Source organism: Stigmatopora nigra, chromosome 8, assembly GCF_051989575.1.
Source record: "Stigmatopora nigra isolate UIUO_SnigA chromosome 8, RoL_Snig_1.1, whole genome shotgun sequence".
NCBI classification, from domain to species: Eukaryota; Metazoa; Chordata; class Actinopteri; order Syngnathiformes; family Syngnathidae; genus Stigmatopora; species Stigmatopora nigra.
In genome coordinates this window covers 10,286,199-10,309,136 of record NC_135515.1, presented here as the reverse complement: position 1 = coordinate 10,309,136, position 22,938 = coordinate 10,286,199, and the positions used below count along the sequence as shown (strand labels likewise).

Here is a 22,938-nt window from a genome sequence, read left to right as displayed (position 1 = left end):
CCACAGAATTAACCACAAGAAAATATTTTTTATTATTATGATCAATGTTTCCTATGACTTGCACAGCAGAACATAACTTGCAACTTCTCTTTTTAACTATACAGCAGTAGAAAGAGAATTCCTCACGGTAAAACTTTTAGTATAAAACATTAAACACTGTTTAATAGGCAGCTCATATTCTGTACAGTAAATAAGGCATATTATTAGTAACACTTTCATAAAAATATAGTTATACTCGAAATCTGATGAAACCATGTCAAGTATTTTTTTCAGTAGTTGGCTGATAAACCACAGTTAGGCTTCTTCACTAATAATTTCAAAAGTCTTCTCTTTCCAAATCAATTGTATTCCTGAAATATGTGCACATCATAATTAAATTGTAAAGTCAAGCCACTTCAGAGGAAGACTTAGTTGACCCCCAACACACACACACACACGCACACACACACATGGCAGATTCACACCTTCATAAAGTGCTTACATTACATTCCTTACAAACAGTAGCCAAGTTTTCTTCAACAAACTATTTTGCTAAGAAAAAAGCTAATTGAACTCCTATCATTTGAACAGTATGCTCAACAGTGAACCTCAATTCAATCCATAATTTACCTCTTGACCAATAACCACCACATAATAAGACAAATTGCAGTGACCTGAATGAAGAACGCTGGGAGTGGAAGCCTGAGACATCCAAAGAGCACTTTGGTCCTTATTTAAGACTCTCTGTTATGTCTTTTCTCTATTGATAAATAGAACGCTAGCTTCAGGGTCCATCACTGTATGAAGCTCTATCCCAGAATCTTGTTCTTCATGCCTTTCGTCCTCTTCATCCAAAGCCTCCTCTACTCCTCTCGCCCGACGGGCCTTCTTCAGTCTGTGATCTCTTTTCCGCCAAGACAGGCATTGAAAGCCTCTGATATCCATGTGGGATAAGGTGACTTCAAGTAAGTAGTAGAGAGACCAGAAAAATGCAAAGCAACCAAGCAGGAGCAGAAACTGGAAGAAAAAAAGATGTCGGTTACCAGATACAATAAATATCAATAAAACTACAGGGCATCTGAATGGTTAGCGTGTCTGCCTCACAATGGGGGACCTAGGTTCAAATCCAGGTTCCTCTACATGAGCCAGGCCAATCGAAGGGCACATGGAGACTAAAAACTACATTATGCACACACTCATATCTATGGTCAATTTGGAGTGTTCCATCAGCATGCATATTTTAGCGATGTGGGAGAAAACCAGAGTAACCAAAGAAAACCCACACAGGGAGAACACGCTAACCAACTAACCACTCTTATACCGTGTCTGTACTAGTACTTAATGTTACACAAAACCCTTAGACGAGTGCAAAACCTGCAATTAAGTACAGGAACAAAGAAAATAGGTCTGACTTTTGTTCATTAAATTAAAAACAACTTACCCTAAGGCTTCTCGATGTGAATGGACTGATAATTTCTGATGGAATATCAAGGCCTGGGGAGCAAGGCAAAGAGAAGTTGCTGTCCAGGTATTTGCCACTCATGGCATCCTCTACGAGCCTGTTGTGAGATCATAATTAATAAAATACCCCAACAGATATAACCCAACCACTGCAAACAATATGCATTTCTTAATCTTGGTGTGCATTGCCAAATTAATTTACTTTTGCCGTATTGCAAGAGTATACACACCAATGAATGTCGAGCAAAGCTATCATTTCATTTCAAAGATTTTCATGAGCAAGAAATCCCTTTTTAACTGCTATAATTCAATTATGTAAGTTATTTTTCCAAGGGGGAGTTCATATTTTATGGTGAGTGTCTTACATTGCAGTTCTTCTTTCCTGTCTTTTATTCATTGTCAAGGTTAAGTTGTTAAGGTTTGAACATTTTGCAAAAAACACTAAAGTTCTCTCAAAATATACAATTAGTATAAGTGATAAAGAATGCCAAGATCATACGTTTGTCTTTCCTTGACCTCCCTGAAGGTCATAGAAGATCCATACAGCGTCAATGTCCACAACTTTAACTGCCCCACACTGGCACATTGTGCAGACGATGGTTCCTCTACATAAGCACAGGGAAGCGTCATTGTGGGAGGATGCTTTCTTACACAGACCAACAAAAATGTGCGTAATTCCAAATGTGTGTGACGAGAACAGCCAAAGCTTACTATGGTCAGATAACTTGAGTTGGTACTGGCCTTTAGCCTTCTCCCCCCAGCAACGCACAGTGGAGAAGGTCCAGTCCTGGTATCCAGCCGAGTCTCTGGATAAAAGATAGAGTGGTGCGTTGATTTTTAGCATTGCAGGCATGGTTTGGATGCTTTACTCACACATTCAAAATGTTCTAAGGGAGCGCCACCTGTCAATTGCTCGTCGAGCCCCAATGATTGAGGGAATCCCGCTGGGACAGACCAACACAATCTCCAGGTTTCCACGACAAGGGTGGTTTATTGTCACAGTAACAGCCACATGTTCCAGGGTCTCCATCCCAGACAGTTCCAGGTCTTCTGCAGTGACTAGAGTGAAGAAAACAGAGTTCTTACTACTCTTTGCGAGCTTTCCAAGCACCAAATTCTCAATAAAGAATTCCAATGACAAACATATCTTTCTTATTTATCTATTACTTTTCTACATGGAAAATGGAAGTGATTTTGTGACTGATGTATCGCATAAATTTATCACGCAACAAATTGTTCAGAAAAATAGCAGTCAATAACTACACACTTAAGTGTACGAAACACAATGTGATGACATTTTATCCTGAAAAGCATTGCGAATGATGCCATTCTTTTCAGATTCATATTTTACACACGCTGCCTTTGGATCAGTTATTAGTCACAGTGTGGATCCCATCTCATCATCTAGTCCGAGTGATACTGGATGAAGATGGTCTATTAGTACTTCCTGGGTGAGGACAAATAATGAGTCAATTGGCTCTCTGACCATGTAAGGTTGTAAACACCCTGGGGCCTGAGAAGAACATTAGCTAAACTTGATGGAAAGTATAAACATAAGTAAAGAATCCTTGTCAATAGAGATTCTCTGTAAGCTCGGCATCTTGGAAAATGTAAACAAATTCAAGGGTGTAATAAACAGAATGAGAAAATGACATTGCTGACATTAATTTTCTCATATTTTCCACTGATTCAACTTGAGAAAGTTTAAAAAGAACAAGGGAGTAGAGGTTTAAGCAACGATGTAGTAACTGTCTAATATATGATACTTAATACTGACTTCACAATCTATCTGGCAGTGGGCCTGAAAACTAAAAGCCTATAAATGTGAGACGGTAAGCACTGTACAGAGGTGAAGAGATGAGGAACATTAAAAATATCTGCTACAAGTAGATAACCACAAGTTCAATATGTAAAAATACACACAATAATTGAAGGGAAGCTAAAACACACAAGGGTAGAAAAATCAAATACACAGAGTAGTTTCTGACCTCCAAATGCCCACAAGTAGGAAATGAGAGAGATGTAGATAGAGAGAAAGGGGTGGGGAAGCAACAAGGAAACATGTGGCTCGCTATGTAATGTCGACGCCTCAGCTCACAAACAGCAGAACATTACCAAATATGGTAGGTGGACAACTCAGACGTGGGGAATAGAGGGAGGTGGCCACATGATGCAGTGTAGTGGTTAACTATTGAATGGCGAGTAGAGGAAGTATTAAAGCAACTGTATATGAATGTACCTTCCCAGGTGCGAACCAGCTTCTTTGGATATGAAGGAATGGACACTTTCTCCACCATCACTGAGCTCTGATAGGACACAAGAAAGGGTACTGGCTCCCAGACCTGTAAAAACCATAACAAAACAAAAATGAACAAAAAAATGATGTAGTTTGTAAACACTTATGTATGCTTATAGTATACCTTGGCAGCATTAACAAGTTTCCATGCATTGAGGAGACCGAAACCATGTTGATGGCTATGGTGGAAGCCTGCCCCGTTTTCCCTCCAGTCAGAACTGTTATCACACTGTAACAAAAAAAAATCATGGTTATTCATTTTGTTCCAATGTAGAAATTGGCATTTTAGAAGAATTATACTGCAAATAGTGGCACAATGTCCAAGGAAATTTACCTTGGTGGCAGTGAAAGTGATGATGTGTTGCACATCCCTCCAGGTGAGGCAGGGTCGGACCTGCAGCATGAGGGCCACCATGCCGGCTGCCAAGGGGGCGGCAGCAGACGTGCCAGTATGGCCTTCTGTGCAGCCTGTCCCCTGCTGCATGGACCAGTCTGACGTTACCTACACACACAGATGGGTTGATGATGTATACGTGGAATGAAAATCCTTGTAAGGTATAAACAGCAAACAGGTGGTAATAGATCTCCTCTGTGACCAAACAGAATTTCAAAGAAGTATCCCTAAGAAACTATCTGTTATACAGACCACCCACATTTTTAGCTATGACTTCAAGACCTAGGAGCGATGTCATTAATTGGATTTGTCACGGGTCTTTGGATCTTAAATGGCTCTGTTACAATATTCAGATTCGGTTGTAAAATAGTGATACTAAAAAAAAATTAAAAAAGGGTATCCAACAAAATGGTTGAGAAACCTATAGACTATGAAGGGATATTTATGGCTCACAATTTGTAGTACAAAGTATAAAAATATACGTAGTCGCTTTGAGATGACCAACAAGACAACATGTTGAATGCATGTCCAGTGAAATGACATAAAAGTTGATTTTAAGACTGTTTTGCAGATGGGAAAATATATTTACCAATGTATATAAGATTTATATCATGATAATTCCATCGAACACTATATATAGCAAAATGCACACATGATTGCTTTCCCTGCATTATGTACACCTTTAAAAGAAATACTATACCTTGCACATGATAATATATGATCTAATGTATTGCATACTATTTTCCATCATGTTTAAGAATAGATTTGTGGAGATATAAGAGCATATAAGCTCCATAAAATGTCCTTTGGTTAACCACAACAGCGACTGGGAGGGGTCTCACTGTACAGCACTGACCTCATATGTGAAAAATGAAAACTATAATAGCAGGAGGTGAACTTTTTCACCAATTTTTGTAATGCTGTCAATACATTGGGACATTAGAAATACCAAAGAAATGGGGCTGTTGTATTACACTTGCTGTCAAGACCATGCACCTTCTTTTTCCTTAGTGTGCAGTTAACAACATGATGATAGATGGAGGAATTCTGAGCATCCCATGTTTATGTACAGAGTATATAGTGTTCCGAACAGCTGTTCAAGAATATTTTAAACTGCTAATTAGTGTTTTGAGTATTGTTGTTTATCTTTTAAATGGCGACCCGATAGTACACAACAATATCGTGACATTCTATAGAACCACACTGTAGGTGATAGGCCCTAATAGATAAACACTTGGCCTATGTGTCCATTGACGTCAGTTTGTGGCTTACACTCCTCTCGAGAGTGGCAATTTTGACTCTTTTGAATGTCATTCTCCCCAGGCAACAACATTCCTTGTCCAAAACGGTTTCCATAGTGACAAATGACAAACAGCCGAAATACAAATGGGCAGTTATGGCGTTGCTGAGTGGTCCGCCTCAAAGTTCTGATATCAAGGTACTAATGCCGGCCTAAGTGTGAGAGTGTGCATGAACGATTGTTTGAACTCAAAAGGGTGTTGACATATATCCTATAAAAAGTGCCTTTCACACCTAATCACATTAAACAAGCATTTATTTTGTGCATGCATTTAGTTTTATCAAGTAAGACCTACTATACTCCTGAGCCTGTTTCCCCCACTGCTGAATGTGACTGCCAACATAGATGCGCACTCTTCCGCATAATAGGGCATCCTGCCAATCTCATCAACAGCTCCTTGATTTAAAAAAATGTATAATACAACAATTATAGACGTGTAAAACAATAGAACTACACATTTGCTAAGATTATACTTAAAAAAAAAACACTATACCAATTGTGATGGTGTATATGGAGTTTGCATAACCATCATAGTTGCAATTGTCATTATATTGACCTCCATTGCCACTGGCAACTACAAAGATGCTTCCAAAACCACGTCTTCCAGCAATGACTCCATGCTGAAGTGCAGCCTTCAAAGAAAAGAGAAAATTATTCATCTACTTAACTGACCTTGGAAAAAAAAAACAGGATATAATGTTGAGAAGCACTGCTCTCTATCGGTGAAAAACAAGACTGCACACTCTGAAAATGCTTGCCAGGAGCAGACAGTGATAATTCAAGTTAATTAATAATAATAATTAACATTATTATATAGGATGCAGTAAAATATAGCAAGATAAAACGTAATTTTCTAAAAATGTGGACAATTCTCACCTTGCCCAAGGGATGGGGTCCATCCACAGTGTGTCCATCATCATCAGGACCCCAACTAGTGAAAAGCCAATTTACATCTTTTTAACTGTACAATGCACTGAAAAATGAATTAATTATTGCTTTCAGGAACAATGATCTCTACAGCGGACAGCTAACATCTAGGGTGATTATTTTTTATCATGCTTTGTAAAAACAATAAAATCATAATTCTTGCACGACAAGACTGAGACAAGCAGGTCTGGTAAATAATATTGTTTTGAAATTAATCACAATATATCAATAATCATTTACATTGATTTTTCAGGATGTACTGCAAATTCAATTTTTATTTGACCCATTTAAATTGAACATTAAGTTCTAATGATCATTGTTTAATACAAAAAAACCCAATCAGATTTGCCGTACTAAGGAGACAAAATGACGACAGTGACACACATGTTACCTGCAGCTGTAAATGTCATTGACTTGGTAGTGTTTGTTGAAGGCTATGGCCTCCAGGCTATCTGTCAGTGGGCCGTCCAGGACTCTTATACCTGTGTATGAAGAAATTAGTTTCAATCAATACTTCAGTCAAAAATGTATTAACCAGAAAGGACATCTCTGAAATGTACCTGCCACTTTGCTGCCATACGCAACACCCACGGCACAAATGTTGTTATTTGGAACAGCAGCAATCTCGCCGGCACATCGCGTCCCGTGGTGGTTGTCACTATGCATGTTTGGGTGGGGCATAGGGTCCGGGTCATTGGAGTTCAGATCATAGCTGCCTGCTGGACTCTAGAATACAAAATAAATTGTAGGGTAAAAGGCATGAATAAAAGTCAAGTGAAATTATTTTCAATTGTTATTTATTTGAAGATTGATCACTATAATTATCCACTGTGTGTAAAAAACATATATTCTGCAACCCCTGGATTAGGTGTATTCGAATGATTCACGGTGTCTCACATAGTTGGGTTTTAGGTCTTCATGTGTGTGTTGTACTCCATCATCAACCACCACCACGGTGACTCCTTGGCCAGTGATGTTGCGCTCCCATACACCGGTCACATTGATATCCATGCCCGTGTTTACATCATTGTGCTGGATGTAAAAAAAAGAAACAGATTTAAATCAACAGGGTCAATGTATTAATTGAAGAAAATCAATCAGGTGAAAGTATCATTTGAAGTCAATGGCTGTAAACTACCAAGGTTTAATGTGAATCCGGGCCATTTTAAACTTGTTTTACTTTAGGATATGAGCATTTAAACTGTAACTTTCTATAGTTTATTGATACATTACTTAAAAAGAATATGGTGTTATCAAATAAAATACTGTGATATATAAACTTACCAAGTGCCACTGTTTAGGATATCGAGGGTCATTGAAAGCCATTGATCTTTTAGAGCGGCTTAGCACCCTCTCTTGGGAGTACCAAAGAACATTTGGGTGGCTTCCTAGCACATCCCCAGGATGGATATCATTCCTCCAAACATTAGCATCTGGTTGAGAAGAACAAAGCAAGTAGTGGCCTTCTAACTGCCCAATCCGGCCCTGGTTGTGCAGCCCAGCCTCCTCTGCTACCTGAAATGATGAAAGAAAAGATAAGTACAAATACTATTGAGCTTTTGCCATACCCCTAAAAGCGCCATTAACATGTGAATATTGATGTGTGACGGCAACAGGTATTACAGTTCTCATCTCATTACATTTTGTGAACCCATTTATCCTCATTAGGGTGGCGAGGGGTGCTGGAGCCAATCCCTCAATATTTAAATGAGTGATAAAAAATATTTACAAATGTCATATAGTCTGCACTGCTTTCCATGTACAACAGTGAACTCACTTGTAACATCAACTCCTTAAAATATTTGTAAGACTATGAAAATGTAGCAGATGTCATAGTACAGCAACATAGACTGTTTTACATTGACATTACACTGTCAGTAAATTTGAAATTTGATGGAGTACAGTACCTGGTTGGCAATTATGTCTAGTCCATCATAGTTCTGTTGATGAGCATAATATGGGTCAGCATGGAGCCGGACAGCCCATGACTGACCTGGACTGCATGAGGATGGTGAATGTAAATGGGGATAAGGAAATGACAGCGTAGCAAAAGGAAGATAGGTCAAAAGTAAAAAAGAAAAATAGGACAGAATGAGGAGGAAAATAAAGAATACGGTCAGATGGAGCCTTGCCATCACAACAAAGGATGACAACAAGGGAAAACTCTGCAGGCTCTCCTCATCTGATCGCCAAGCTGGATATGTGCAAAAATACAAAGTCCTTGTCAATAGCAATCCGGATATACGTAGTGAGTACATTTTACTGCTCTATTTAAGTTTCAAAGCACGTGTAGGCTAATGCAGATGAATACAATACAAGAAAAACAAGCCAAACATCAATATTTGTATAGGCTGCCCATTACTTGTTGTTCTACATAACAGCAAACGTATTGTTAAGCAGACTCCAAAATAATTACATACATAATCATACACTATCCGGGAAAAAAAGATATATTGTAAAACTCTACGTTTAGGAGTAAACAAATAGGCTGGAGCATCTACCAACGAGTTTAGCTGACTGGTACATTTTTTATCTGCTCTTAAGACAAAAAATAAGTTTAAAAAAAACAAGCAGGCGATGTAACTAATTGTAGTTAGGAGATCAATTACCTATTTCTTATAAATAATACGTTTCTTGAGTCAATTGCGGAAGTTCAGCAGTCGAATGTCGCAAAACAGTAATACGACCCTTTATAGGCGTCTGTCTTCCTATATTTACACTGACAAAGAATTAGTCATGGTAGTCTATTATTTAAAAAGCGAGATCGGTCATTTACCTTAAAATCCAACTTGATTTCTTCGTATGTTTCTGGTAAAATATGTGATTTTAGGGTATTCGGCTTTACTATTAGGTTAGTACTCATTTCCGCATTACGTAAGGTTGCGCGTTGTACGTGCATACGTCACACAAAAAAACGTCATATAGTTCAGTGTACATACAAGCAGTAGTACTCCAATCTAAATCTAAATAAATCTAAATATTAAGAGATTAAAAGCGAGCTATCATAATAAATCAGCATGTATAATGACAAAGCATTCAATTCAATTAATAAAAAAATAGTAGTTTACTCTTGGTCTCATCCCTCATTATATTTTGTGGCTGATCCAATCTGACCTTTCTGTTCTTTGTGGTGATGAGCGTCTTTTGTCATTTTATGGTATGGCCTCAGTAGTCCCTTCTCTTGGAATTGATCAAAACAGTGGCTTGTGACTCTTTAAAGTGTCACAAACTCACCTTACACTGTTTGACAGTCTTTGACGTGTCACAGTCTTTCATCTTTCCTGGGTAGAATAAAAAAAATCTAAATAAAAACTGTAATTCTCATCTTTCATTTAAGTAAAGTCAATCAATTTATTTTACCATTCTGAATTTTACTGTCACAATAATCTATTTATCTAACACCCAAATTAACATCCAACAAAACCAAATCATTTTAGGGGTGACAACTGACCACCAAAAATCAAATTATACACAGAGATCAAATGTATTTTGGTAAGGATGATGTCAAAAGACTTTAATTTAAAATATAATGGCTTCCAATATTTATTTCATTTCAAACATTTGCATGTCTAAACTTTGCATATGCTGTGACATAGATATCTTGTTCATAGACATATTTTGTATCGTGTCAAGAAAAAAAAAGTGTGTACATTAAGGACTTCCTCAGAATAACAGTAGGCCAGTATAAGACAAATACAGAGCTGGTTTTATGGCCCTTTAAGTCATTCTTTACCTCTGTGATCATGAAAAAAGCCCTAATCTTATATTTTCAAAAAGGTAACATTTAATGTATAATATTTACGATGTGCAATAATGCAGTATTTCTTTGTAACAGTAACAAAATGTATTTCAGCATCAACTGAAAATTTGTAAAACAATTCTTTATACAATAGACATAATATTACAGTACAATAAGCGACATCAGAAACCGACATGGTGTTCAGTAGTATCAAGCAAAAGTGATTATAAGGTGATATAATATTTTTTTAGGTTTAATTTACTTCAACAATTCTTTGGTGGAGATTGCGTAATAGTGTCATTTAATAGATGCTAATATAGTGTTCATGACTTGAATTTGCATTAAAACTATTTGAATACTTTTTACGGCGATACGCGACTGCATACACACGCTTACATGCTCACATTTCATTCCTTTTCATCATTAGCAACTTACATTAGACCTAAAATAACAAACAAACAAAAAAACATCAAACCACACTTAGTTAATCATGCTGTGCCCGCGATCTTAATTATGGCTTCATAAATTGTAGACATCCTGTCAATTCATTTTGTGAAAGTGTTATCTTTTTTCTCTTAGGTTTCCCATCAAAGACATCTTAAAGTACTTATATATTCAAAGCCATCCATTTCTATTTTTTCGTATACATATACTTTGGCCCTCTGTTCATCAAAGCATCTTAAATGAAACTGGCCCACCACTTCAATACAAGTAAAAGGTTGGAGAAACAATTTTTGCATCCACTTTTTTCATCTGTTCCATAAGCCCGAACACACTTCTAAGTGGTTCATTTTTTTTCCATGACTGCGTTTCTATCTTTTATGCTTTGCCGCATAAAGCAATGGCAGTCTTTTCTTTCAGCAAGCCCATTTCAAAGTATAATAAAAATGGAGCAATCCAGAATTCACAAGTCAAAGGTGAATTCATATATTTACTTCATATCAGCTTCTATTTTCCAAGTGTTGTTGCTGAAAAAAATGCTTTTACTTTGTATCCTTGTAGAAATGTCCTCTTTTTTTGCAATGTCCTCCAATTCACTAACTCATTTAAGAAGTGATATGTCATCAGAGAAGTCACCCTGTGGGTGAAGGCAGCGAGCAAAGCGCCACTGGCACACCATGAGACACAAGGGAAGCATGAATAGCGCACAGATACCCGCCATTATGTAGGCAATAGTCATAAGAGTGGACTCGTCCGTTTGGGGGATGTTGTAGCCACAGTCTTCCAGGTCGATACCATAAAATGGCCCTTCCACAGACGCTGTTCGAAGATTGTCATGGACTGAAAATAGCAGAGTGAGTTGTTATTTGATAAAGCAAAAACAATTAAACTCTACAAATGTACAGAACCTGCAAAAACTTCATTTTGGGCTTATTTTGTTCTGCTACATAGCATTTAACCTGTTTAAGCTTGAAGGGAAAAAAATGTTTCCATGAATCTAGATCAGTTTTATAACCGTTTTTGAGCTGCGGTAAACTTTTTGAATTGAAAAAATCTCAACGCACAATTCCAGTGAAAAAACCTTCCAATTTAAAACAATATTTACAATAATAAAGTCATTCTTATCAAAGGTTATCAACAGGAATCAAAGAAACCCCCAAAAAGTACTTCAAAATGGAAATGTTCACACCAATGTTGCTAAAAGTTTAAGTCCATGGAACCAAACAATTTACAATTGACATGATTTAAAAAATAAGTAATGTACAGATTTCATTCTATTAATTTTATGACTTTTTTTCCCAACATGACTTCAATCTCCTAATATTAGGTAAAAAGCAGTTTGGTAGTCACCTTAACTTTATGTTTCAAAAAGTTGATACTGGTGAAACCAACCATTTTCTGGTTCAAGTTACATAAAAAATAAGCAACAAAACAATACTAATCTTGCACTATCATGATTTGAATGTTGCAATATTCCAATATAATCTTAATGTTCCTATTATTTACATTTTAATTACGTAACATTACAATTTTTTTCTCTTAGAATATTACAATGAAAGACTTTGGCAGGTCATTTTCTGTGGGACACCTGACCATCGCTCACATTGTTTGGGAAACATTGGTCTACGTACATGTCACAAGAAAAATATAAATACACTTGTGCTTGATCACAGTTAACTTAAGGTTTTATAAAATTGGTTTGTATCTTAAAAAATCTTTTAACACTTTATTTCCCCACTCACCGTGACATGTGCTCACAGCAAAACCAATACGGCTCTTCTCTCGATCAAACACCACGTAGAAACCTTCCATGATGACTGCCCCCATCACCGTACCAGTGCTAGATGGGGACACTGCAAACTTATAGCAGTCTTCCTGAACAGAAGCTACGTCCTCAACTGGCCGCAGGTATTGCTGTTCAGAAATAAAAGTTAATAAATTGTTATTCAAAGATAGATATACCCAATATTTACATATTTAAAGCAGCCATCTTTAACATAAAGGTTTTAATGCTATATGTTGTCGTTCCCTTTAGATTCCAGAGACAAAAGTTCAAAAACTATTTGAGGTGATGTGAGATAGTAATGCTGTATCTTTACCTGAGGCAGGATGGAGATTCTAAAGGACTGGTTACGGTTTTCACTCATCAGATAAAGGGAGATGACTGGGAAGATATGCCACGGTGTAGTGCCCGCCTGCCAACACACTAGTTGTTCACCTAGCCAGAACCCAGCTGGAAACTGTTCTGTCTGAAATAGAGCGCAGGGAATAATCATTTAATGTATGTATGACAAATTTGAATATATATATATATATATATATATATATATATATATATATATATATATATATATATATATATATATATATATATATATATATATATATATATATATATATATATATATATATATATATATATATATATATATATATATATATATATATATATAAAATACTATGTACTGACTGAGGAAGCTGCTTCAATAGCCTTGACAGCAGCCTGAAAAACTTTTCTGGGCAGTCGAAGGTTGGTAGTGCCACTGTCCACAATGCTCTTATCATAGTTGTACTGAAAAGGATAAAGGCATTAAAAAAATCAGTGTTTACAATCAAGAGACATACAAATACTTTAATGCAACCACATCACACAGGTTACATCTTACCTCCTTACAGTCCATGTTTAGGTCCTGTCCATTCACCTCAATCCGCACAATAATGACCTCATAGTACCACTCTCTACGGATGGGAGTATACCAAAGCTTGCCCACAAAGAGGGATGTGTCTATGCCTCCAATGATCTACAGGGTAAACATAAAACAATGTGTAGGCCATATTTCTATATTCTAGCTGTGATCATATATATTTTTTATCAATATATATATTTTACCATGCTTCCGCCAACCATAGAACTGCCCAGGGAGTAGTTTTGGGTAAAACCGGCGCCACAAAGCTGAAGTGAGAAGAGATTGGGAACAGGCGTCTGGCGAACCAAAGAGTCAAAAAAAGGCTCCAATTTCTCGTCAGGCTGAGGAAAGAAATGTGTAAAAATTGACTTGTGAGATTTTAGTCTTTATCTTAATATAATGTAGACTGTACATTGTAGCCTTCTAGTTGTATATGACCATGGTTATATTGACAAGACAAATATTTTTTGCACTACACAACACTACTAACAACAGAGTCGATAAATGAATGGTTTGTGTTCCACGTCTCTTAAAAACGTCCAAACAAAAATTACTACATTGTAATAATTTCTAAATTCTATTGAAATGATGACATTTCTAGCATGTTTTAGGAGAATTATACATACCCGTGCTATATCAGCATAGGCAAGTCCAAGGATTCCTTCCCAGTTGGATCCATTGATGAAAAAACGATCAGACTGGGTGATTGCAGCAATGTTGGCACGGAGCGTGGCATTGGGACCATGAGGAACAGAGACTACATCTGTACCCAACTCGCCTTCCCATCGACCCTGAGTATATGGAACATACACGCTCCTCCCAAGGTCACGGTAAGAAGTCGAGCTGTGAATAGTAAACAGAGCTATACAGTTACCCATTTTCATCAAGTGCATGGATTGGATCCTTGGATCCCAGCATCCGTTTTCCATACCATTGTTGTATTTCCAGAAATTGATCTTAAGGAGCTTCCTTTGTTCTACTATTTCTGTGTGCTGCCTGCATCATACGTTTATAATAGATATAAATATAGGAATATATAGGAAAGTGTATTACAAAGCACAGTCAAAGGTCAGGGTTGCCAAAACTACTAGTTTCTGAGAACCCTAACGCGAAAAAAGAAACAAACAAACAAAAAACGATCAACTACCAACTTTAAATCTTTTCAAGAAGTTGATAGCATAATTGGACTCTATTTCACACTGTGTTGCAGAAAAGAAACAGCCTGGTGGAAGCAACCACTCAATGGAGCCTATTAACTGTATAAATAACAACAAGAATGGTTTGTCAATATTGCAATATCAATATGGCATTACTATTCCATCTTTGCAGTTAGACAGCTTATTCCATTATGCTTAACTCTTAAACAGATAAAAAGTTAATTTATTAAGGATTATGTTTTGACAATTCTATTCTTTTTAAAAACGAAAAAAAAGGTTTTGCTTTGAAAGTTAGTTTACAGTCAGGGGAAAAAAATGTTTGGGATGTAGAGCAATTTATGGCATTTATTAAATTACTTTATTCATTTTAAGAACCTATGTAAGACAGAACCCAGATCAAAATTAACAAACAAACAATGCAGGTAAATAATACATAATATTAACTGCTGGTATTTTTTTCTGTACTTACAGTGAGCGATGGTAGTATCTGCCCAGGAAGGGATGAGCAGCTGCTCCAACAGCAAAGTTACTGCTTCCCGTATCCACCAGGATGTTCATCTAATGAGTAGAAGGAAAAAACACATGATTCAAAGGGTTAATATGATATACCAGTGGGCATCAGTCCCTGTATTCTACTCCGTTTAAATCCACTCATCATCTGAAACCGCAGTCAAGGTTTGTCCAATAGTATATGTGTCAGGTTTCCCGTTGCCCGAAATGTCCTTCCCTCCAAAACACTCTAGTCCTATTGGGTTTCCCATTCAACTCCAAATCGCTTGATTCAGCTCCACCTCAGTCTATAGCACAGTTAGAAAAAAGGTTGCAGGGAGTATTAGCAACAAGGGTATGTTAGTTATTTTGTAAATCATATTACACCGTTTTCCATGCTACAACCTAATTCTAAAGAGATTTTACCACAAGAGGCATCATTTTAATTTTGAGGGAATAAGATGACGTGCATGTGTGTGTATGTATGGGTGTGTGTTTGTATGTGCGTGTGTACGTGTGTATGTGCGTGTATGAATGTGTGTGTGTGTGCGTGTGTTTGTGTGTATGTGTGCATGTGTACGTGTGTACGTGTGCATGTGTGCATGTGTGTATGTGTGTATGTGTGTATGTGTGTATGTGTGTATGTGTGTGTATGTGCGTGTGTGTGTGTGCATGTGTGTGTGTATGTGTGTGTACGCGCATGTGCGTGTGCATGTGCGTGTGCATGTGCATGTCTATGTGTAGGTGTGTGTGTGTGTGTTTGCACGGCTCAATCCCAGTTTCTTGTGTGGAGTTTGCATTTTGTCCCGGGATTTCGTGGGTTTTCCCTGGGTGCTCTGGTTTCATCCCACATCCCTCCAAGTTGCATGCACGGCGATGATGTTAGTCTGCATTATCTGGCCGAACTGCCATTGCCTCTCCAGCCACGAACCTCACCTAAATACGATGTAGGGCACTACTTACCTTTTGAGGAGGAGAGCCCACCGCCATCTCCACATAGTACCCTTGTCCAGACTTTCCACGCAGGTTATCGATCATGTCCACGAAGCTGATGCCGCTGGCTGTCACTCCCCTCCGCCGGCGATGACTCGGCCTCCCTCCGTGGCCGCGCTCAAGCGGGGTTGGCGGTGGTTCGATGCGATTTCCTTGGCTAAGAGGAAGGCGAATCGCTCCGGGCAGGCCCGAGGCGTCCGGCGACGCCGACTGGCCGCCTCCGAGGTGACATAGTCCCAACCACGCCAGAAGCGCTTGTAACAAGCGCGTTCTTACTCGGGACGACTCCATGTTAGAACACGATGATGGTTGTTGCCGTTGAATTTGAGGTCGTATTTACGGTGACACAAGAGCGCGCGGAGGAGGCGATCGTGCTAAAATGACCGCTAAATCCATGTCATAGTTCACTGTGCTTTCGATGTAGTATTTACCAATGATGAGAATGTTGACAGAGAAATTACTTCCACGCGCTGTTGAAATATGCATCAAATTGCGGACAGCATCTTGAGGCAACCGTCAGTATGACGGAGAAATCCGGGGCAGCAACAAATCGAAGGCCTGTTGCGTCGGACGGCCGAAGGTAGCGATCAAAAAGGAGGATGACATGCGTGTTGACGCATTCGCATCAGCATCCGCGACCCATACCGAGTCGTTCATCTTTTTCACCTCTTTCTAGTCACCTCCCTATTTTCCTCCATCCGCCCTGCTGGCTGCTGCATCTTTAGCATCGACAGCCCATCATCACCAAGAGAAGAAGGGCAACGACTTCTGGTGAGTATTTTCAGAATAAACCCCATTTTCAAAATAAAAGGGATGTACTACACCTAAATTACGGCTTCCAGGTTAACTTTCCAGTTTTTATTGGCCTGTTGTTCATGAAAATATTGAATATGGCTACAAAAAGGTGAGTGTAAATGGTTGGTCTTCTTTTGGCTTGCGATTGGCTGGCCACTAATTCAGGTCGTCCCCTGCCGAGTGCCCATAGTGGGTTGGGATTGGCTCCAGCACCCCATGCAACCATTGTAAGAATAAGCGGTCCAAAAAATAAATGGCTGCACTGCATCTTAAATGTAGCTTTAACTCTAACTAGTCATTAAACAGTGCCAATCATTGCTCAGAATTAGCTGGGGTAGGCTCCCGCACCCCGTGACTATTTTAAGACTAAGCAGTTCATAAAATTAAAATTAAAATGATTAGAAAATACAGTAAAAATAGATCTTGTTTAAACACCTGGTTTACAAAGTAAATAATAATTAGAGTGCAGTCATCCACCAGGGATTGTTTTTTTTATCCATTTAAATGGGTGGGTTCATTTAAAATGGTAAAAGGAAGAATAAAGTATATACAAATATTTATTCACAGTTGTGTAAAAGATTATTATATCCTGACATTTGTATTCAATTTAAGAGATGTACTAATAATGTATGTGTGATGTTTGACAACTTGGCAAATACAAAAAAAAAAAAGAAAGAAACTGTAACGACAAAATAGTTTCCCTCATTTATTAGCATTTATAATATCACATTATGTCCATATTAAGGAGAAGAAAAATCTGGTTGTTGTCTTGTTTTCGTTGAAGTTACCGTAGTTATTTTTTGAGCTTTCGGTGAAGACAAAGCATTGAAAACAATGTTGGCATCCTCCACAATACATTAAGAGAAAAAAGAATAAGCACCAACATCACTAAAAGACCAAGCTTTCTTCTTTGGGCCCATAATGTCAAAAAAGAAGGATAAAAAAAACCATCTTCCCAGTGTGTAAACTTAGACAATCACAATCTACCAGCAAAGCAGAAACACTAAAGGGTGGATGAGGAACAGTTGGCCCGAGTCGATCTTGAACACTCCCAGTAAGAATTTGATGGGTTGAGGAAGGAATCTGTTGTTCCGAAAACAATGTCTGCACTGTTGCTTTCTACCACTGCATTTGTGAAGTTGCAAAACTGTCCACTCTGTTCCATCAGCTGTGAAACATCCTGAGCTGAAAAATAAAGGATCATATGCAGAATGGTATTATTAAATCTGGATTTAAATTGAATATAGATTATGCATTAATGCACTCACTAGTTGTTTCTTTTACATTCCTTTTCCTGACTAGTTTAGTGACATTATGTTCAGGCCTATCCTGCGGTGGATGCCACACTTCGATAGGCTTAGAAATGTCCTTCCTATGTTGCCAAAAGAAATAACTTGTTAATGACGCCAACAGTACTCTGAATTAATTTTTCAGTGCTACTGACCAATTCCGTGCCTCTGTTGTTCTGAAGCCTTTAGCAAAAGGATTGCTGGCTATCTTCAGTTGAGTAATCTGGCAGAAATGGAAAATAGAATTACCAAAAAGAGAAGACAAAGAAACATCACATAATATTTGATTCAAGGCAAATTATTGGTTTTCTTACCCTGTGGTTTTGATAGGCGGTAACGGCCATGAAGCGTGTCTCAGGAAAGGAGAAGGAGTTAAAATTTCTATGGGCATTTAAATGGCTGTTGTGTGCTGTATCCACATACACTACATGGAATCGTGGCTGGTAGCGATGCATGGAATTCAATATCATCTAGCGAGTAAAAGGAGAAAATAACCTTGATATAATTGATCTTGTCTAATTTGAATGTAAGATTGAACTTTATAAACAAGGACACAAACAGACATGTCCATTGTCATCAAGCAGGTTGTTGGTCAATTTGAGAGTGTCAAATGACACAGTCTGCTTCATCCATTGGGCTCCACGAGCTGGTGAATCTGGATGAAAATGCATTCGGCTTGGAGCTGCGATATCTGCTCGACCGGCCACCAACCAAGATGAGCTGTGAAATGCATATCTGACACATATACCCACACATTATAATCTAACTCACGTAAATTTGCAAAGGGCCAGACAAGAATCAATATAAATTCTTCTCAGACTCCATGTAGAATATTTTGATTTACCTGTATCTTTTATCGTCTACATGAATAAAATCCATGAGTAGAACATATTCTGCAACAGGATCCATTCCTGAAATTCGTACCTGGAATGTTGGAAACATCCTCCTAACAGTTTTAGATCAGAAAAGAGATTACAAGGGATTTCAAATAGAAGTAAAAAGCATATATTTGTTACCTTCCGGCTTTGGTGACAATCATTTCAGTCCCGAGTTGATCAAACTCCTTCCAAAGTGAATGCATTTCCAGCTCAACCATCACCTGATTGACTGGCGGGGCCTTCACATTGGATAATAATAGACCACTTGTGCAACAACTTGAAGATAATTTACAACCTGGAGAAAGTGGCAAACCTGAAGGAACAAATAAAATATAACAATTATTATCACATCAATATCCAATTTGTTCGACTTACCATTCCTTGCCCGTAAAGACATTTTTGTGAAGATTCACTTTAGTATTGTGTAAAGTCTTCCTTACAGCCTCAATTTCTTTTTGTTTTTCTGCTGCCTTTCCTTACATTAAGATCAACAGGCTGCCAAAGGAAAAGCTTGGAAAAAATAGTAATTCCCTCTCAAATCCAGGGCTACAATAGCACATCCCAGGATAAATGAGAGAATGGTGGCTGTTTCAATAGTGCAAGGAGTCTTTATACATCCTGTGACTCTCGCTGGGGACCACAGTGCCTTCCTCATCCATTATAATACACATAATGCCACTGACAAGCAGTAGTCACAGCTGCTAACAGGCATGTAGCCCCAAGACCTGTCTATATTAGACTGCAAATTAAAGACACATACTTTCATGGTGCGCACAATCATGCACCTTAAAACTTAAGGTAAATACTATTTATTTTGGTACAGCGCCCAGATGTTGGCAAGAAATAAGCCATAGCTCCTTGTAGTTAATTAGTGAGGACAGATGGCAGAAAATAAATTGGCACTGTTCTTGGTTGGGAATTTTCATTAAAGTTAGTTTCATTAACGGGCTGATTCAAAAGACACTTGTTTGTTATAATTCAGTGAAATAAATAGTGGTCACAGTTTGGATCATGTATTTTTTTTTCTTCTTGTAATGTGCACACACAGGAGACTATGATTTGGTAGTGTTGAAGGTTTTATGCCTGCGGGGTGATTTCCCTAATAAAGAACATATACCTAAATTTGTCAGTTGACCAGGTCACATTGAAGATTAATCAGGTCATTAATCACTGCTCACAGTTTTGTGACCAACAATAAGGCTATCTGCATGTATTCGAAGAGCAAAAAAGGACATAATGTTGCATTCCTGAAAATGTAATCATGGTAGAAATTAAAGGACTGTACAATATGCTGTGTATAGTACAAAAGAAATTTATAGATGGCTGTTTTTGTTCTTTGCATTGACGCTGTGCGGATACCATTTGTGGTAAAATGCCCACTACCACAAGAAGAGCATTTGAGGGACAAAAAATCACCTGCTTTAAATCTAATGTGTGGATTAATTTATGTAGGTTTCACCATTTTAGTGTCTTTTTAAGGACAAACACGGTTTTGGTCAAGTATTACATCCTGACAGAAAGAATCTGGTTTCATTCATTCACTCATTTTCTGAACCACTTTATCCTCAATAGGGTCATGGGGGGTGCTGAAGTCTATCTCAGCTGACTCCGGGCCAGAGGCGGGGGACACCCTGACTCAGTTGCCAGCCAATCGCAGGGCACAAGGAGACGGACAACTCACACCCATACCTATGGGCAATTTGTAGTGTCCAATCAGCCTATCATTCATGTTTTTGAAATGTGGGAGGGAACTGGAGTATCCAGAAGAAACCCACACAGTTGGGCTTAACGTGGACATGAACTGGATTTGAAACCCAGGACCCCAGAACTGTGAGGCCGACGCGCTAACCACTCATCCGCCGGGTTGTTTAACAACAACAGTGGGGCTACTGAGTCCCATTGAGCTATTTGTTCTGGATTGGAGAGTTTTTGTCATTTTTGAGGGATGGCCTGATAAAGAGCCCATTTTAATTTATTTAGTGTTTTCAATGAGTTTGCTTTTCAAAGTGCTATTGTCACACACACACACACACACACACACACACACACACACACACACACACACACACACACACACCAATTACTCTTATTGCAATGACCCTATGACAAATTATTTTACTTTAATATTTAATGATGACTCCAATTGTCATCAAATTGGCACAATTTTCAACTGAGAAAAGTGCATAAACTTGCCAATTGTGTTTAAAATTTCCACTAATCATGTCTGCAACAAGCTACTTAGTCAATGATAAAGAGAAATTGTTCAATAAACAATAAGATGTTTATTCAGCCGTCTTTTGCCATAGCAATTTACATGAAACAAGCTTTTGTTGTAAGGTATGTCATGATTGACCATACACATATTAAGAAATGCATTCACATGAGAGAAAGAAAGGGCAAGAGTCCAGCCATTTTGTTGCTAAAAAGTGCATCAGTTTGGCGTCTGCTTCATTTTGGAGGCTTTTTGTACTGTTTATAGTGATGAAAATAGACACTTTGTGAAGAGGAGCTATTTTGTCTAGACGTGGTAGATAGGAGAAAGGTCAGTTTGAGAGGACAGCTGGTCACAATTTATGCCTTGTTCATGGTTTCGGCGATGTTCTCGAAGATGGCTTGGAGTTTAACCTTGATATCTCCAACCAAGGGCTCGATCTTGTGTCTGAGTGCATTGATGTCATCTGAGCTGATGGACTTAGCATGCTCCACTGCCTTGGTCATCTGGTCTTTATAATCATCCACATAGGGCTTAATGCTACTTCTCAAATCCTCAACACGTGCAGCAACCTTCTTTTGCACAGCCTCGACGATGGGGATGAGAGCATTCTTGGTCTCCTCAACATTGGCATTAATCTTGGTCTGCAGATCAACCATCAGGGGCTGCATCTTTCCTTTCATTGCAACCATGTGAGCTTCATGGAATTCAGTAATGACGGGCTCAAGAAGTGCACGGTACTCTTCAATGTGTTCTAGAACAACCTTCCTGAGATTTGCTCTAAGAGGTTCAAGCTCGGTCTTCAGGGCAACCATATCGGTATCGACATTTGCTCTGAATTCCTTGGTCAGATCTCCAAGTGTAGACACAACACCGTCGGTGTAAGGAGAAACGGAACCCTGCAGTACTTTGAGTTGCTCGTGGAATTCATTCAGATGGGTAACAAGCAGATCTCTGAGGAAGAAGAGAGGAGAGAAGAACAAAGCTTTGTAAAAATTAAGCATGAATTGTCTTCAGGTCAACCAAATCCCTTGCCCCAATCTAAAAGTTATAAAGGAAATTAATCAACATGAGATTATTAGCAGATATTAGATGAAATGGGGTTGACCAGAGAAAATGTCAATGAAATGGCCTTACTTGCTGGCTTTGTACTCTGTGTCGTCAAGGCTACTGAGGGTTCTAATGGCACCCTCCTTAACTTGAGTCAGAAAGACGTCCGCGGCAGCCCGGGCATGGGCGAGTTGGGCGACTGGATCAGCCTGCAGGGAAGCAGCCTGAGAGCCTGTGCAGGAAAAGGTACATTATGGGCAAAGATGAGAGATTGGAGAAAGCATATGAAACGTCTAGAGGACAAAGCCACTGGGTTTCTACCGTTCATATTTGTGTTCAGTTTTGTACTCACCAACTGCCAAAAGCAAGGCAAGAGCGAGAGCGACAAACTTCATGGTTGGAGATCTAAAATCAAATAGCAGGTGTGGTTTACTATATATTGTACATCGTATCCTCACACAATAGTTTTAAGCCTTTGCAAACTTAGACTAATTTATCACATTAAGAGAAGAAAAAAAACATTACATCGCAAGCAATATTAGGCTAAGACATTGAAATACTTAATATGTCGAAGACTAATGCAGATTCAAATACTTTAATTAGACATTTGTATGAGTCTCTATATTTATTCCCGAGATACATACATTTTAACTAGGCAGCTCAAAATTAAGTTTCAAAAGTACATGAAAGGAATTTAATTTTGCACAGCGCAGAAAGAACTTCTAAATCCCCAAATCCCAGTTGCAGCTAAAACTTCTCTTACCTGTTGGAGTTCTGGAGGAAACTGTCAAATTGAGCAGAAGCACAGCTTATATAGTGTTCAGTTATGGGATGAGTCCTGTATGGAGGAG

At 38.4% G+C, this 22,938-nt stretch overlaps 4 protein-coding genes across 6 annotated transcripts; all 4 read right to left on the bottom strand.

Moving 5' to 3' along the window:
• Positions 1-8: 8 nt before the first annotated feature.
• Positions 9-9,554, bottom strand: pcsk7 (proprotein convertase subtilisin/kexin type 7). 3 transcript variants are annotated; one of them, XM_077723202.1, is made up of 17 exons: positions 9,472-9,554; positions 8,265-8,551; positions 7,642-7,872; positions 7,255-7,389; positions 6,918-7,083; positions 6,749-6,839; positions 6,307-6,361; positions 5,924-6,062; positions 5,726-5,826; positions 4,071-4,238; positions 3,861-3,965; positions 3,680-3,782; positions 2,343-2,499; positions 2,152-2,246; positions 1,940-2,045; positions 1,421-1,538; positions 9-996 (listed from the first exon to the last, which is right to left on the bottom strand). In XM_077723202.1, the coding sequence occupies exons 1-17, from the start codon at positions 9,506-9,508 to the stop codon at positions 727-729; spliced, it is 2,364 nt and encodes a 787-aa protein (XP_077579328.1). In that variant the 5' UTR covers positions 9,509-9,554; the 3' UTR covers positions 9-726. The 3 variants fall into 3 exon arrangements, with proteins under 3 accessions (XP_077579328.1, XP_077579326.1, XP_077579327.1); XM_077723200.1 differs by lacking the exons at positions 9-996; positions 1,421-1,538; positions 9,472-9,554 and adding an exon at positions 9,134-9,294 and having other exon boundaries at positions 1,900-2,045; XM_077723201.1 differs by lacking the exons at positions 9-996; positions 1,421-1,538; positions 9,472-9,554 and adding an exon at positions 8,967-9,120 and having other exon boundaries at positions 1,900-2,045.
• A 290-nt stretch (positions 9,555-9,844) lies between these two features.
• bace1 (beta-secretase 1) lies at positions 9,845-16,625 on the bottom strand. The gene is made up of 9 exons (XM_077723101.1): positions 15,834-16,625; positions 14,851-14,939; positions 13,851-14,067; positions 13,428-13,565; positions 13,204-13,338; positions 13,008-13,109; positions 12,637-12,786; positions 12,280-12,451; positions 9,845-11,377 (listed from the first exon to the last, which is right to left on the bottom strand). Exons 1-9 carry the CDS (start codon positions 16,152-16,154, stop codon positions 11,139-11,141), a joined length of 1,563 nt encoding a protein of 520 aa, XP_077579227.1. The 5' UTR covers positions 16,155-16,625; the 3' UTR covers positions 9,845-11,138.
• Positions 16,626-17,661: 1,036 nt separating this feature from the next.
• LOC144200689 (T-box transcription factor TBX1-like) lies at positions 17,662-19,222 on the bottom strand. Its single transcript, XM_077722947.1, has 8 exons — positions 19,201-19,222; positions 18,964-19,138; positions 18,792-18,893; positions 18,511-18,682; positions 18,262-18,417; positions 18,099-18,170; positions 17,927-17,987; positions 17,662-17,843 (listed from the first exon to the last, which is right to left on the bottom strand). The coding sequence occupies exons 1-8, from the start codon at positions 19,220-19,222 to the stop codon at positions 17,662-17,664; spliced, it is 942 nt and encodes a 313-aa protein (XP_077579073.1).
• A 1,862-nt stretch (positions 19,223-21,084) lies between these two features.
• On the bottom strand, positions 21,085-22,587 carry LOC144200767 (apolipoprotein A-I-like). Its single transcript, XM_077723069.1, has 3 exons — positions 22,440-22,587; positions 22,175-22,319; positions 21,085-21,991 (listed from the first exon to the last, which is right to left on the bottom strand). The coding sequence occupies exons 1-3, from the start codon at positions 22,480-22,482 to the stop codon at positions 21,397-21,399; spliced, it is 783 nt and encodes a 260-aa protein (XP_077579195.1). The 5' UTR covers positions 22,483-22,587; the 3' UTR covers positions 21,085-21,396.
• Between the last annotated feature and the right edge of the window lie 351 nt (positions 22,588-22,938).